This window comes from Nicotiana attenuata, unplaced genomic scaffold, assembly GCF_001879085.1.
Source record: "Nicotiana attenuata strain UT unplaced genomic scaffold, NIATTr2, whole genome shotgun sequence".
Lineage (NCBI taxonomy): Eukaryota > Viridiplantae > Streptophyta > Magnoliopsida > Solanales > Solanaceae > Nicotiana > Nicotiana attenuata.
Window position 1 is genome coordinate 47,016 of NW_017673234.1, and position 13,654 is coordinate 60,669.

At 38.7% G+C, this 13,654-nt stretch overlaps 2 protein-coding genes across 2 annotated transcripts in view; one reads left to right on the forward strand and one right to left on the reverse strand.

Annotated features, from left to right (window-relative positions):
* LOC109215797 overlaps positions 1-2,353 on the forward strand; it is a 10,941-nt gene extending 8,588 nt beyond the window's left edge. The window contains exon 3 of the mRNA XM_019379906.1: positions 2,279-2,353. Coding sequence (XP_019235451.1) covers positions 2,279-2,353 — 75 coding nt within the window. The remainder of the gene's footprint in view (positions 1-2,278) is intronic.
* Positions 2,354-6,334: 3,981 nt separating this feature from the next.
* Positions 6,335-7,009, reverse strand: LOC109215798. The gene has a single exon (XM_019379907.1). The coding sequence runs from the start codon at positions 7,007-7,009 to the stop codon at positions 6,335-6,337; it is 675 nt and encodes a 224-aa protein (XP_019235452.1).
* Positions 7,010-13,654: the final 6,645 nt, after the last annotated feature.

The following is a 13,654-nucleotide window of genomic DNA, read 5'->3' on the forward strand; positions in this document are numbered from 1 at the left end:
TATATATATATATATATATATATATATATATATATAGGGGAGTAGTTTCAAGTTGAAGTTTTAAAATTATTTTAAAATAAAAAAATTAAAAAAAGATGATAAACGAGAATAAGAAAATATATACTTATGTTATATTAAAAGAGAAGTAGTAAATATGTTAATCCAATTGACAAGTTAATAAAAAGTCACATTAATTGTCACACTCCTTTTCTTACCCCAAATAGATATATGTTATGGATAGCTGTGGGTTAAAAAAGTTTTTCCAATTAAAGTGACAAATTTGAGTAGGGATTATTTTATTTACAGAGTCGCCACTTGAAATTGATTTTTGGATGTTCCAAGTCACCTTTATTTGAATCCCTAGTCAAAGGAAGATTTGACTCTATTATTATTGGGTTGCGAAAACAAAGTCCGGGTAAGAAGTTCTGTTGACCGGGGAGAAGGTGTAAGGAATTCCCCGAGTCCCGTGGTTCTAGCACGGTCGTTTTTATTGACTAAAATTGGCTTGAATTAATTTTTGGATAACAACTCTACTATCTTTAGAGTATGCAAATTGAACTCCTAGCTGGGCTAAGCGGTGAACTTCTATCACCAGAGTTCTCTTATCTACCTCAATCATGAATTATATTTTCCACACTTGATTATCTTCTTAAGCTCTTCCTGAAAACACTTATAGTATTATTGTGAACTAAGCCTTTGACCTGTACTCCAAATTTTAGAGCCTCGTGCGATGACACTAGCCCCATAACACATAAAGGGGCATGATTTTATAGCTTTTCTATTCACTTTATCATCAATAACTGAGCGCGGTGATCAGTCTACTCACTTTGTGTTTCTTACACATGCTAGACATATTCATTGTGATAATTATACAATTTTTTCTTATTACCAAGCTGATTTTCTTTTTCATACCCATGCTAATTATTCGGGTTTCAAATCTCTAACTGGACTTACTGAAAATTTTCACATCACCCCTTAGACCAAAGATCTTATACTTGCGGATCCTTCTCTTTTTGTTGGATCCAAATAACTTTCCTTATTTTCTGCAATTCTTTGCACTCTACGTCAATGACGACTCATCTTCCAACTTACTTCTGAACTAGAAAAACTAAATTATTTACATAACAGAAAGCTAATGTATTCACAACTATCATAAACGATCTTAATAATTTAACTCTGCTCACAGTGTCAATCTTGGAGAAACCACATTCCGATAATTCCTAAAGGCTACTCTTCTATAGTTTGCTCTCTCACCATTAGTTGATTTTTTCCACTGCCACTGTACTTCGGGTTTAACTTAAACTCTTCGGGTTCTAACATGCATTCGGTGTTTCAAACGGTTACCCACTCACTAGTGTTAACTTTACTAAGTAAGTCAAATTATACCTCTACTAGATCTGCTGAAATTGCTAATTTGTTGTATCTACTCAAAACTTACTTACTATCCTTTAACTAACCACCTGCTAGCATCATATTTTCTTCTCCTGCTTTGAATAACTAAAGTGAAGCATAAGGTTTATCCTAACTTCCCTCATCATCTGACCATATTCTTTTGCCGTACACTATCATTCTTTTTGAACTATGTACATCGATCACACTTAGGGAAATTTCATTTGTCTTAAACAAAATTGGGATATCTAACCCCTAACTTTCTATATACTTTAAAATCATATCATATTATAAACATTCGGGGTAAAAACTTAGTCACATAACTTAAGGGGAATCCTCATATACTTTATCTCACGATAATATCTACTTCTTATAGTAACATACTAAGGTGGTACTTTCTAATTCTAGTATGAATAAATACGAACAACTTAAAATCATTCCCTGAAATTCAATATCGGTAGCTGTTGATTCTCATGTCATACATCATGTCTTCTTAGTCATATGCATAAGTCGTATGAAAAATACATCTCTGGTAATATCAAACATTTGTGACTGCTAGGAATTTTGCCCTTAGTCTCTTTTTTTCCCTCCCAAAACTATAATGACCAATTCTAGGCCATTTGCGGTCAAATTCTTAACCTGCTACACTGTAGGGTCTGACATCTAAAAATCATCATCCAACTTGTGGCTCAATTGCTAAGAATTAAAAATAAAATTGTTCTGTGAGGTAAAATGCATACGGATACACTACCATACACAAAACATGTCCTTCAGAGATACCATCATCTTATAACTCACTTCCTACACAATCCGGCGAGTCTTGGTCTTAATTCAGACCTAAAACATGTGATGCTTTCACTATAATCACTGTTCTTATATTTTCTTTTAGCACCCGCAGGCATCACCGTATACTCCCAAGTTAGCAGAAGTTGGATACACCGAAAATTGGAGATCTGGTAACTGAATAACAAATAACTGGCATACTGAATAACCATAAACCTGCTAACCAAAAGACTGTATAACTGGTAACTGAGTCAAACTAATAACCATAAAACATAATGACTGCTTTTGTACTTTCTGATAAGGTTATGTTCTAATCTGTACTACTATCCATTGCATCCCACTTTCAACATCCTCTCCAATCTCATTTATTACCAGCATGTACTCCATAGTAATACCACAATAGGCAAATCATCCTTTCTAGAACCTTAGACTTTTCTTGCTTGTTTCTTGGCCATTCGATACGTATGGAATTAGATAGTAAGAGAAGATTACATATTGCTCTAAGTTTCATGGCACGATCTAGAGTAGAAAAAAATGAGACAATCCTGGATATCTTGGTAGTTAACCACTTATATGAGTAGTCGGTACACACAGATAAAGGAAACTCCACTGGACACGGCTTCATAGACTCCCTAGGACTCTTGAACCTAGTGCTCTGATACCAAGCTTTGTCACGCCCCGAACCTGGGCCTGGACGTAACACGGCACCCGGTGCCTGACTACTGTGACAGAGCCAACCAACTGGCTAGCTGAATCAACATGTGACATCATAACATACTGAATGCGGAAGATAAACTAACATATGCTGATATACTGAAAGTCTGAATGATATAAATGAAAGTGCGGAAACACTAATACAATTCTGAAACATATCTGTAGCAAACATTGCTTAACACAAAAAACTTGTGACTTTGTCTAGCTGTTACTCTAGTCTAAGAAGCCTCTAATGAAGCACTGCAAACACTGACTGTCTGAAAATACTAAAGAATGTAAGGTAATGATAATGCCCCGAAAGAACTGGGGATCACCAAATAGCTGGTACGAGAATCTTAGCGCTCTGAATTGTCAACCTGTAAATCATTACCTGCATCGTGAGATGTAGGCCCCGGGCAAAAGGGACGTTAGTACATTTGAATTGCACTGGTATGTAAAGCAACTGAAAGAAAGAACTATAAATTCTGAAACTAACACTGAGCTGATTATTGAGAATTGATAATTGATAACTGAAAAAAATTAACTATTGAAACTGAAACTGAAATGATAACTGATAACTGAATTGAACAAATGAAGTAAGGATATGAATACTCCCTCTTCTGAATGATGAACAACTTGTTTATCTGAATAAGCTACGGCCTCGTGCCCAATATATATGTGCACAAGCTACGGCCTCAGGCTCAAGTATACGTATACATAACTACGATCTCAGGCCCAAAAATTCATAAAGCATCAACTACGGCCTCAGGCCCAAACATGCATAAAGCATAAACTACGACCTCAGGCCCAAATACAGGTGTTCAACATTCAGGGATTTAAAATCAAAAACTTTGAATCATACTGTAATACATGATACTAAAATACTAAATCACACTGAGTTACATGATACTGGAATACTGAATCACACTAAGTTACATAATACTGGAATACTGAATAGGACTAGACTAAGATATGTATTCTTGAACTGGTTATGAACACTGAAACTTCAATTGTTTATGACATACTGAGTAATCTATGCTGAGACTCGGGGGCATCAAAACCAAGTCTATATTGAATACGCACCAAGCTCATAACGTTCAGAATGAAAGTTATGAATGAGTTATGAAGCTAGAGAATAAAGTTCTGCAACTATTCGAGGAACTAAGCTTAACTATATTTCAGAGGTAATTAATAACGTTGTAAAAGAAACGTAGTGTAGGGAGAATCATTAACATTCCCAAACACAGAGAGTTAACCTCACATACCTTAACTTCCTTCTCTTGAGCGTAATACAACATTCGCCAACCCTTTCAACTTTAGTCTATATCAATACAAGTCAAAGGAATTCCATATTAGCAATAATACTCATGTTTTGGTCACTTAGGTATTTTATCAAACACTTGGTGAGTATAAAGCTTCATATCCCTCATTAATGGTGTTTCTTCACCCAATAACCTATTCTCTTGCTTCTAGATAAATTCTAAAACCTCAAATTGCTATAATCAATACCATTCTTTATTACCCGTAAGGTAAACAATACCCTTAACCAATAATCAAAAATCAACAACCCAAACCTACAATTGTCCATGCTTTTATATCAAACCCATCAACTCATATCTCATGAACTAGAGTCTATAATCATTAATCCAATGCTATAATCAATTAGAGGGTGAAAACATTACCTTTTTGGAAGAAATCTTGCAAAACCCTCATTTGAGTTCTTTAAGAAATCTCTTGAAGATCTAAGTATTTTATGTGTAGATTCATCAACACTAGTGTATAAATTATGGAATTCACACCAAGATAATGGGGATTGCTTACCTTGAATATGGGAGGGGTTGGAGGTATTGAGAGAGTGGAGGAAAACCCTAAAATTCGTCCAAAAGAAATGGGGGAAGTGAACCCCCAAATTTGCTTAAAAAGACCCTAGCTGGGCCGCGCCCAGTCTGGCGAAGTGAGCCTCCCTTCGCTGTCCAGCACCTTCAAGGGAAGGCAGGATCCGTGTCCGGTCATCTGATTTTGGTAATTTGATCATAACTTCTTGTAGGAATGTCCGAATGACGAACGGTTTAAAGCGTTAGAAACCAGAATCAAAGATCTTTCATTTGATAGGTTGTGCATCACATAACACCTTATATATCTGTAGGTATTCTCGTGCAGAGTTTGGTCTTGTGCCTACTCCTTTGGAATTTTCTTCTATCATGTAATTTCCAACTTGGCTTAGACTTAGGTCTCTCCTTGGACCCAAATCACTTATGATATTCCTTGTACACTTATTATCTGTAGGTATTCTCGTGCAAAAGGTCTTGTGCGTACTCATTTGGAATTTTCGTCTATCATGTAATTTTCCAACTTGGCTTAGACTTAGGTCTCTCCTTAGACCCAAATCACTTATGATATTCCTCATACACTTATTATCATATCCCATTGATAACCATCACATTAATACTCATTTAATGCATCCTTAACTTATTCAAATTTACGGGGTGTTACAATTGTAGCCAGTTTTGCAACCATTTCTTTGCTTCGCTTTTGACGCAGGATTAGACCGAAAGGGACTCAAAGAAAAATTATGGGTAAAAATAGAATAATAATTGAAAGTGAAAAAGAATTGTGTTAAGCAAAAGGTGTCCCTTTCGGGGAAAGGATAGGGAGACTTATCTGGAGGTATGTGCCGACTTCAATGAATCTTGACATGCATTTTGGACTGGACGCCTGATCCGTCTGAGCTGTCTAATTCTCAAAATCCGTCGCAAATGTTCATCTTGAAATTTTCTTGGTTGTGCTCATGCCGGGGTATAGAAGACCCTCATTAGGCTAGTAGCGCCCTTTGCAGGTTTTCGCTAACTAACCTCTCTCATTTCTCTACTCACCGTCGCCTTATGGTGCCCATCTAGGTTATCACCAATAAGACTCTCTCATTTCTCTGCTCATTGTCACCTTACAGTGCCCATATGGGTTTTCACCAATAAGACTATTATTTCTTTTTCTTTTTTTCTTTTCTTGTCTCTTTTGTTTTTACTAAGATATTGCATGCGGAAGGTTGCTTAACGCCCTTGGCATGGGGACTTCAAACATTCTCAAAGATTGATTAGAAGTTCCTAATAAGGATAAGGCAAAAAGAACCTTGAACTTAATTACAACTTTTGTAACCATTTTTATATGAAAAACCATTAAATAAAACAAACTTCTGCCCCAGTTTTGGAGTATTAGGAATATGGATATTTTTTGTGATGGGACCGAATCCAGGGTAAGGCTGCCTACGTATCCTTTCGGAATCAGGTCGGGCGTAGTTCGATGACTCAGAAGATTTGTTGATGATATTTTTTCGTCTTTTTTTCTTCTTTTTTTTTTCGCTTTTACAAGTACAAAGGTTCTAAAAAGGGGAAAACAAATAAGACAAATACGGCTCAACAGGGTTAACAAAAGGGTGACACATATTTGAGATAACGAGCACTGATAGCCTTTGTTATCTCGATCGGAGAAAATCATGCGTGAAAGTTCCACAATGGGTATATATCAAACATAATTTGACTGCATCTGCGTTAATAGTCATGTCTGGTACCCATCCTTCTTCATCTACCAAGTGCAAGGCCCTTTTTGGTAACACTTTTTTGATGATGTAGGGTCCTTGCCAATTTGGGGCGAACTTTCCTTTAGCTTCTACTTTGTGTGGAAGAATGCGTTTCAGAATGAGTTGACCTACCCCGAAGTACCTTGGATGCACTTTCTTGTTGTAAGCGCGTGCCATTCTTTGCTGGTATAACTGGCCAAAACACACTGCTGCTAGCCGCTTTTCATCAATCAGCATAAGTTGTTCTAATTGGGTCTTGACCCACTCAGTGTCTTTAATCTGCGATTCCATAATGATTCGGGTAGTGGGAATTTCGACTTCAGCGGGTATTACAGCTTCCGTTCTATATATCAGCAGACAAGGAGTTGCAACAACAGATGTGCGAGTAGTCGTGTGGTATCCCAAAAGAGCAAAAGGCAACTTTTCATGCCATTTTCGGGAACCTTGTATCATCTTCCTAAGAATCTTCTTGATGTTCTTGTTCTCCACTTCAACGTCTCCATTGGCTTTTGGGTGGTAAGGGGTAGAATAGCGATGCACAATTTTAAATTGCTCGGATACCTCCTTCATCAAATGATTATTTAGATTGGCTGCATTATCAGTGATAATGGTCTTTGGGATACCAAAGCGATAGATGATATTGGAATGAACAAAGTCTACCACTGCTTTCTTAGTGACTGCTTTGAAAGTGACGGCCTCCACCCAGTTGGTGAAGTAATCAATTGCAACCAAAATGAATCTATGCCCATTTGAAGCCTTTGGCTCGATTGGCCCAATAACATCCATTGCCGAATCAATGAAAGGCCAAGGAGAGAACATGGGATGAAACTCTGAAGGAGGCGAGTGAATCAGGTCACCATGAATCTAGCATTGGTGATACTTGCGAACAAAACTGAATCAATCTCGCTCCAGAGTAAGCCAATAATACCCTGCCCCCAGAATCTTCTTCACTAAAACATATCCATTCATGTGAGGTCCGCATACCCCCTAATGCACTTCACTCATGGTCCACTCAGCTTCTATAGCATCTATGCATCTCATCAAGTTTAAATCTAGGGTCCTTTCGTACAATACTTCCCCATTCAGGAAGAAGCCACCGACGAGCCGCCTTATAGTTCTTTTTTGATCTCCTTTGGAATGCTTTGGGTATTATCTTATTTTCAGGAATCGTTTTATGTCATGATACCATGGTTCACCATCTGGTTCTGTCTCAATTGTATTGCAGTAACCGTGTTGATTCCGAATTTTGATTTCTAGTGGATCAATATGAGTGTTGCCTGTAGGGGTGTTCATGATTCGGTTTGGGTCGGTTTTTCCCTAAAAAGAAACTAAACCAAGTCAGTCGATTTTTCATATATTAGAACCAAACCAAACATTAAGTCGGTTTTTTATCGATTCGGTTTTTTTTCGGTTTTTCATTTTTTTTTGGTTATTTGTCGGCTTTTTCTTAAATATGAGACATACACTACCAAACGCATATGTCGGTGACTATATTTTCAACGTAATACTATCAAATCAATTGCTTATTGAGAAATCTATCATTTACCAAGATATATTAATGATAATTGAATCAAATAAGGATGAATAATTTAAGTACTCAATTAAAAATTGATTATTTTTAACAAGAAATAAATTCTTGTACTTAGCAAAAGAAAAATACCAATCAAACTAGAATGTAAAGGCAAAGAATTAGATGATTATAACAGCAAAGAACTAGACTAAAAATACCAATGACTAATATGTACCATAAAATTTTAGAAACTTTATATAAAAATATACATATATATAGGTGTAATAATAAATTTAAATAGATACTTTTATAGTCGGTTTGGTTCTATTTTTTCGATTATTTTCTGATTAAAACCAAAACCAAACCAATTTTAATCGGTTTCTAAAGTTCAAAACCAAAACCAAATCAAACCAAACCTAAAAAGTATCAATTTTTTTGGTCGGGTTTGGTTCGATTTTCAATTTGGTTCGGTTTTTTGAGTTTTTATGAACACCCCTACTTGCTTGGATAAGGGAGCATCGAGGCTAAAGTAGCCAAGGCATCAGCTAGCTCGTTGTGAGACCTGGAATGTACCTAAACTCGATGGATTTGAATTTTTTGCTCAGGTTTTGCACACATTGTCTGTATGGAATAAGCTTGATGTCTCGAGTCTCCTATTCGCCTTGGGCTTGCTGGATAAGCAAATCGAAATCTCCCATAACCAATAGTTCATGCACATCTAGATTGAGGGCCATTTACAGACCCATGATACAAGCTTCATATTCTATAGTATTATTGGTACAGAAGAATCGAAGTCGGGCTGTGCATGGTAATGTTGTCCGATATGTGAGATAATGATTGCCCCGAGCCCAAATCTCTAGATACTGACAGCCCCATCAAAATACATTTTCCATACATGGCTGTCGTCTAGAACTACTTCCTTTATTGAGTTGACCTATTTGTCTAGGAAGTATGTGCTAAGTGGCTTGTACTCATCATCAACTGGATTCTCTGCCAAATGATCTGCCAAAGCCTGTGCTTTCATCGCGGTGCGAGTGGCATAGACGATGTCGAACTCTGTGAGCAGGAATTTCCATTTTGCGAGCCTGCCAGTGGGCATTGGCTTTTGGAAGATGTACTTCAAAGGATCCATTCTGGACACGAGGTAAGTAGTGTAGGCCAAAAGATAATGCCTAAGCTTTTGAGCGACCCAAGTCAAGGCACAACATGTCCTTTCTAGAAGGGTGTACTTAACCTCATAATTGGTGAACTTCTTGCTCAAATAATATTTTGCTTGTTCCTTTTTTCCCGTCACATCATGTTGCCCGAGAACACATCCGAAGGACTTATCCATCATCGATAGATATAAAAACAAAGGCCTACCAGGTTCAGGTGGGACTAGTACAGGGTGCTTTGACAGATAATCTTTGACCTTGTCAAAAGCTTTTTGGCAATCATCTGTCCACTTGATAGCAGCATCCTTTTCAGCAACTTAAAGATGGGCTCGCACGTGGTTATGAGCTGAGAAATGAAACTACTAATATAGTTCAACCTCCTGAGCAAACTCATGACTTTTGTTTTGTTCTTTAGGGGTGGAAGATCTTGAATGGACTTTATCTTAGATGGATCGAATTCGATGCCTTTCCGGCTGACTATAAAACCGAGGAGTTTCCCAGATGGAACCCAAATGCACACTTGGCTGGATTGAGCTTAAGGACATACCTTCAAAGCCGTTCGAAGAACTTTTTCAAATCACGCATGTGATTGGCCCATATCTTTGATTTTATGATGACATCATCGATATATACTTCAATCTCTTTGTGCATCATGTCGTGGAAAATGTTGGTCATGGCCCTCATGTAAGTTGCCCCTGCATTCTTCAAATCGAATGGCATGACCCTGTAACAATAAGTACCTCATGGAGTGGTGAAAGTGTTCTTTTCTGCATCATCCTCATCCATTAGAATTTGGTGGTACCCAGCATAGCAATCCACAAATGACTGTATCTCATGCTTTGCGCAATTATCTACAAGAATGTGGATGTTTGGTAAAGGAAAATTATCCTTTGGACTTGCTTTGTTCAGGTCCCTGTAGTCAACACAAACTCTAGTTTTTCCATCCTTCTTTGGCACATGCACAACATTTGCCACCCAGGTGGTGTATCGGACAGCTCTGACCACATTGGCGCTAAGTTGTTTCATTATTTTCTCTTTGATTTTGTCACTCATGTCTATTTTAAATTTTAGTTGTTTTTGTTGGACTGGTGGAAAATCAGGATACACAAGAAGCTTTTGAACCACTAGGTCAGCACTTAAACCTGGCATATCATCATAAGACCAAGCAAACACATCTCTGTATTCAAATAAAAGTTGAATCAAGGCATCTCGGGTTTTTTGTTCAATGTGAATGCTTATCTTTGTTTCTCTAACTTCTTCATGACTTCCGATATTAATGGGCTCAGTTTCATTGAGGTTGGGCTTAGGCTTGTTTTGAAATTTTTCCAACTCTCTTTTTATTTTCTCAACAGCCTCAGCTTCATCATATTTAACCTCTTGATGCATTATTTTGAAATTAGAAAGCCTTTTAAGATCTGGGCGTGAATTTCGCATGCATGTCATGTTATTAAAGCCGGCATTAACAAAATTGAAATGGAAACAAAATGACGGGAATTAGGAAAAGGAAAAGATACAAAACTTAATGCAAAACGGAACTGCATTTGAATTTGAAAGGATAGAAGGGTCAACATCAAACCAAAACAATAATACTGAGATGTTTGGATTACAACCCTGAAAGTAACCCAAAATAAAAAAAGAAGCTGCAAAAGCAAACTACCAAGACTCCTTCCTCGTGGGGAGAGGAGTTGCTTCCCAGTTGTTGAGCATGGTGTCTGGGCCAATTAGTTGCATATCGGCACGACTAGTGCCTTCACCACCCTGGATCATATTCACTTCAGAAAACATCTGGCTGAGTCCATGGCAAATTTCATCAATATTTTCCTAAATCGAGGAATTTTAACCCTCTTGGAGTCGTGGCTTGGCAAAAGTGTAGAAAATGTGAGGGATAGGTTGTTGCAAGACCCATCCATGCTTTTTGCGATGCTTGGCTTTGTCTTTGTCTGCTAGTGTCGGCCTGAAGCCTAAACCAAAAGTACCCTGGTTACTGAACAGAGAAATGGGCTCCGAAATTCCTTGCAATGATGCCCTTAAGCCTTTTCCTGGCTCATAACCTTGTCTCAGCATAAGTACAACCACCATTACAGATGTGGCAGAAAGACGAGGATGGAGAATGGTCTTTCCATCCTCAACACGGTCCACAACAACCACTTCAAAAGCCTGATAGATAATTGACTCACACCCTTCCTTGGCCTCAATACAGGGGATTAACGAGTGTTTATAAATGGAAGACTCGTCTTCCTCGTGAACAATAATTTATTGCCTGTCATGTTCGAATTTGTGCATCTGATGCAAGGTGGATGGCACAGCTCGAGTCGTATGGATCTATGGCCTTCCAAGAAGAAAGTTATAAGAAATGTCCATGTCCACTACTTGGAAGACAATTTCAAAGTCAACTGGCCCAATCATCATGGTGAGGTTGATCTCCCCGATGGTATCTCTCATTGAGCCATCAAAAGCCCGGATGCGGACATTGCTGGGTCGGATTCTGTCTGTATTGATCTTCATGCTTTGCAAGGTGGAGAGAGGACATACATCTACGCTCGAGCCTCCATCAACTATGACTCGCTTTACGTAGTGCCTCTCACATTTAACAGTCAGGTGTAAAGCCCTATTGTGCCCGACTCCTTCTTCGGGGAGCTCATCATCAGTAAAGGTGATTCTGTTCACCTCAAAAAATCTGTTGGCCATCTTCTCTAACTGATTCACTGTGGTCTTCTCTAAGACATGTGCCTCGTTTAGGATCTTGATTAGTACACGAGCATGCTCTTTTGAATGTATGAGCAGAGATAGTAGAGAGATTTGGGCAGGAGTCTTTCTCAGCTGGTCAATGATTGAGCAATCCTGAACATTCATCTTTTTCAAAAACTCTTCCGCCTCTTCTTCAGTGACTGGTTTCTTTATTGGCAATTGGCCTTCCTCAACTCTTCTGGAGAGTAACACCTCCCCTATCGAGTCAAACCTCCAGATTCCTCCACTTCTTCTATGATTTCCTTGCCTTTGCAAGTCATCACAGTTTTGTTGTAGTTCCAAGGAATGGTTTTCGTGTTTGTCACAGGGGGTTACACGCCAGGTTTGATTATGATCGTCTCGGTTATACCCTTCGTACCGCCCTGATTCTTCCTTGTGATGGGGTAGCCTCCAAGGACATATAACCTTGGGCTTGGAACATTGGAGCGAATTTCCAATCTCGAGCCCTTGGGAACAAATAAAATTACCTTTTTTGAGCTCGGGGCACCTTTCATAATCAACGACACATCTCGACTTGGACTTACTTCTAGTTTGGTTCCCTCTTGAATCGTTCTCGCTATCATTTCTGCTTGACCAGCCGGCTTGTATGATTGATCTCGGCCAATCATTCCAATAAAGTGAACATCATTGTGTACTGGCAAGGGGTTATTAGTCACATTAGGAGGGTCCTCGCCATTTGTCACTACAATAAGTTTTTCAGCAATTAGTCTTTCTATGGCTCTTTTCAGAGTCCAACAGTCATCAATGCTATGCCCAGGGGCACCTGAATGATATTCACATCTAGCATTTGCTTGAAATCCGTGTGAATCAGGATGCACATGGTGGGGAGCGATGGGTCCAATCACGCCCATTTGCTTCAGCTTCTAGAATAGACTAGAGTATGATTCAGCCAGTGGAGTGAATTTTTCTGCCGGCCTCTGCTCTCGACCATAATCCTGCCTGATACGAGCATTGTAGGGTGCTCGAAAATTTTGCTGCTGAGGTCGGGGGATCCTTGAGAATTGAACACTGTATATTATGGTGGGCCCATAGAGTATTGAGGAATTGGCGGGGGATAATAATGTTGAGGGTATCTGGATTGCCCCTAGAGAACTTGCACATAAGGATGTGATGCCCCTCTTTGAAATTCCCTGGATCCCGAATTCATCAGCGACCCTTCATCTCTCTTCTTTCTATTTTCCAAACTTCCCGACCCATTTTGGATTGCTTGGGTGGTGTCTTTGAGAGCAGCTTGACTTACAATTCTGCCAGTGTTGAGGCCATTTTCGACCATTTCCCCTTTTTGATTGTTTCTACAAAAGGTCTACCCATCGCGGACATCATGTTCTAAAAGTAATTAGGCTCTTGAGCCTAGAGAAAAACAGTGATCAACTCGTGGTTATCCATGGGTGGCTTGACTCTAGCCGCTTTTTTTCATATAAGACAGGGATTTGCGATCTGGTGCAATATCTATGTTGTACAGGAATTGTTTGACGAAGGCCTGGGCCATATCGTTCGAGACATGCCAGTGAGAGATATCTTGGTCAATGAACCATTCGGAAGCTACCACCTCAAGACTTTCCCAAAAATAAGCCATCATCAATTTTTCTTTTCTACCTACACCTCTCAACTGGTTGCAGTACCTTTTCAAGTAGGTGATAGGGTTGTCGTGTCCATCATATTTCTCAAAGTTTAGGGTCTTGAACCCTGGTGGAAAATAGATGTGAGGGAATATGCATAGATCACTGAATGAAATACTTTTGTGACCACCTAGTCCCTGTATATTCTTTATGTTCTGTTCAAGATTTTTCATTTTCTTGGCCA

Bases quoted from the DNA above. Each gene is read 5' to 3' on its own strand.
- LOC109215798 (XM_019379907.1), bottom strand. From the start codon at position 7,009: ATGAAGGAGGTATCCGAGCAATTTAAAATTGTGCATCGCTATTCTACC.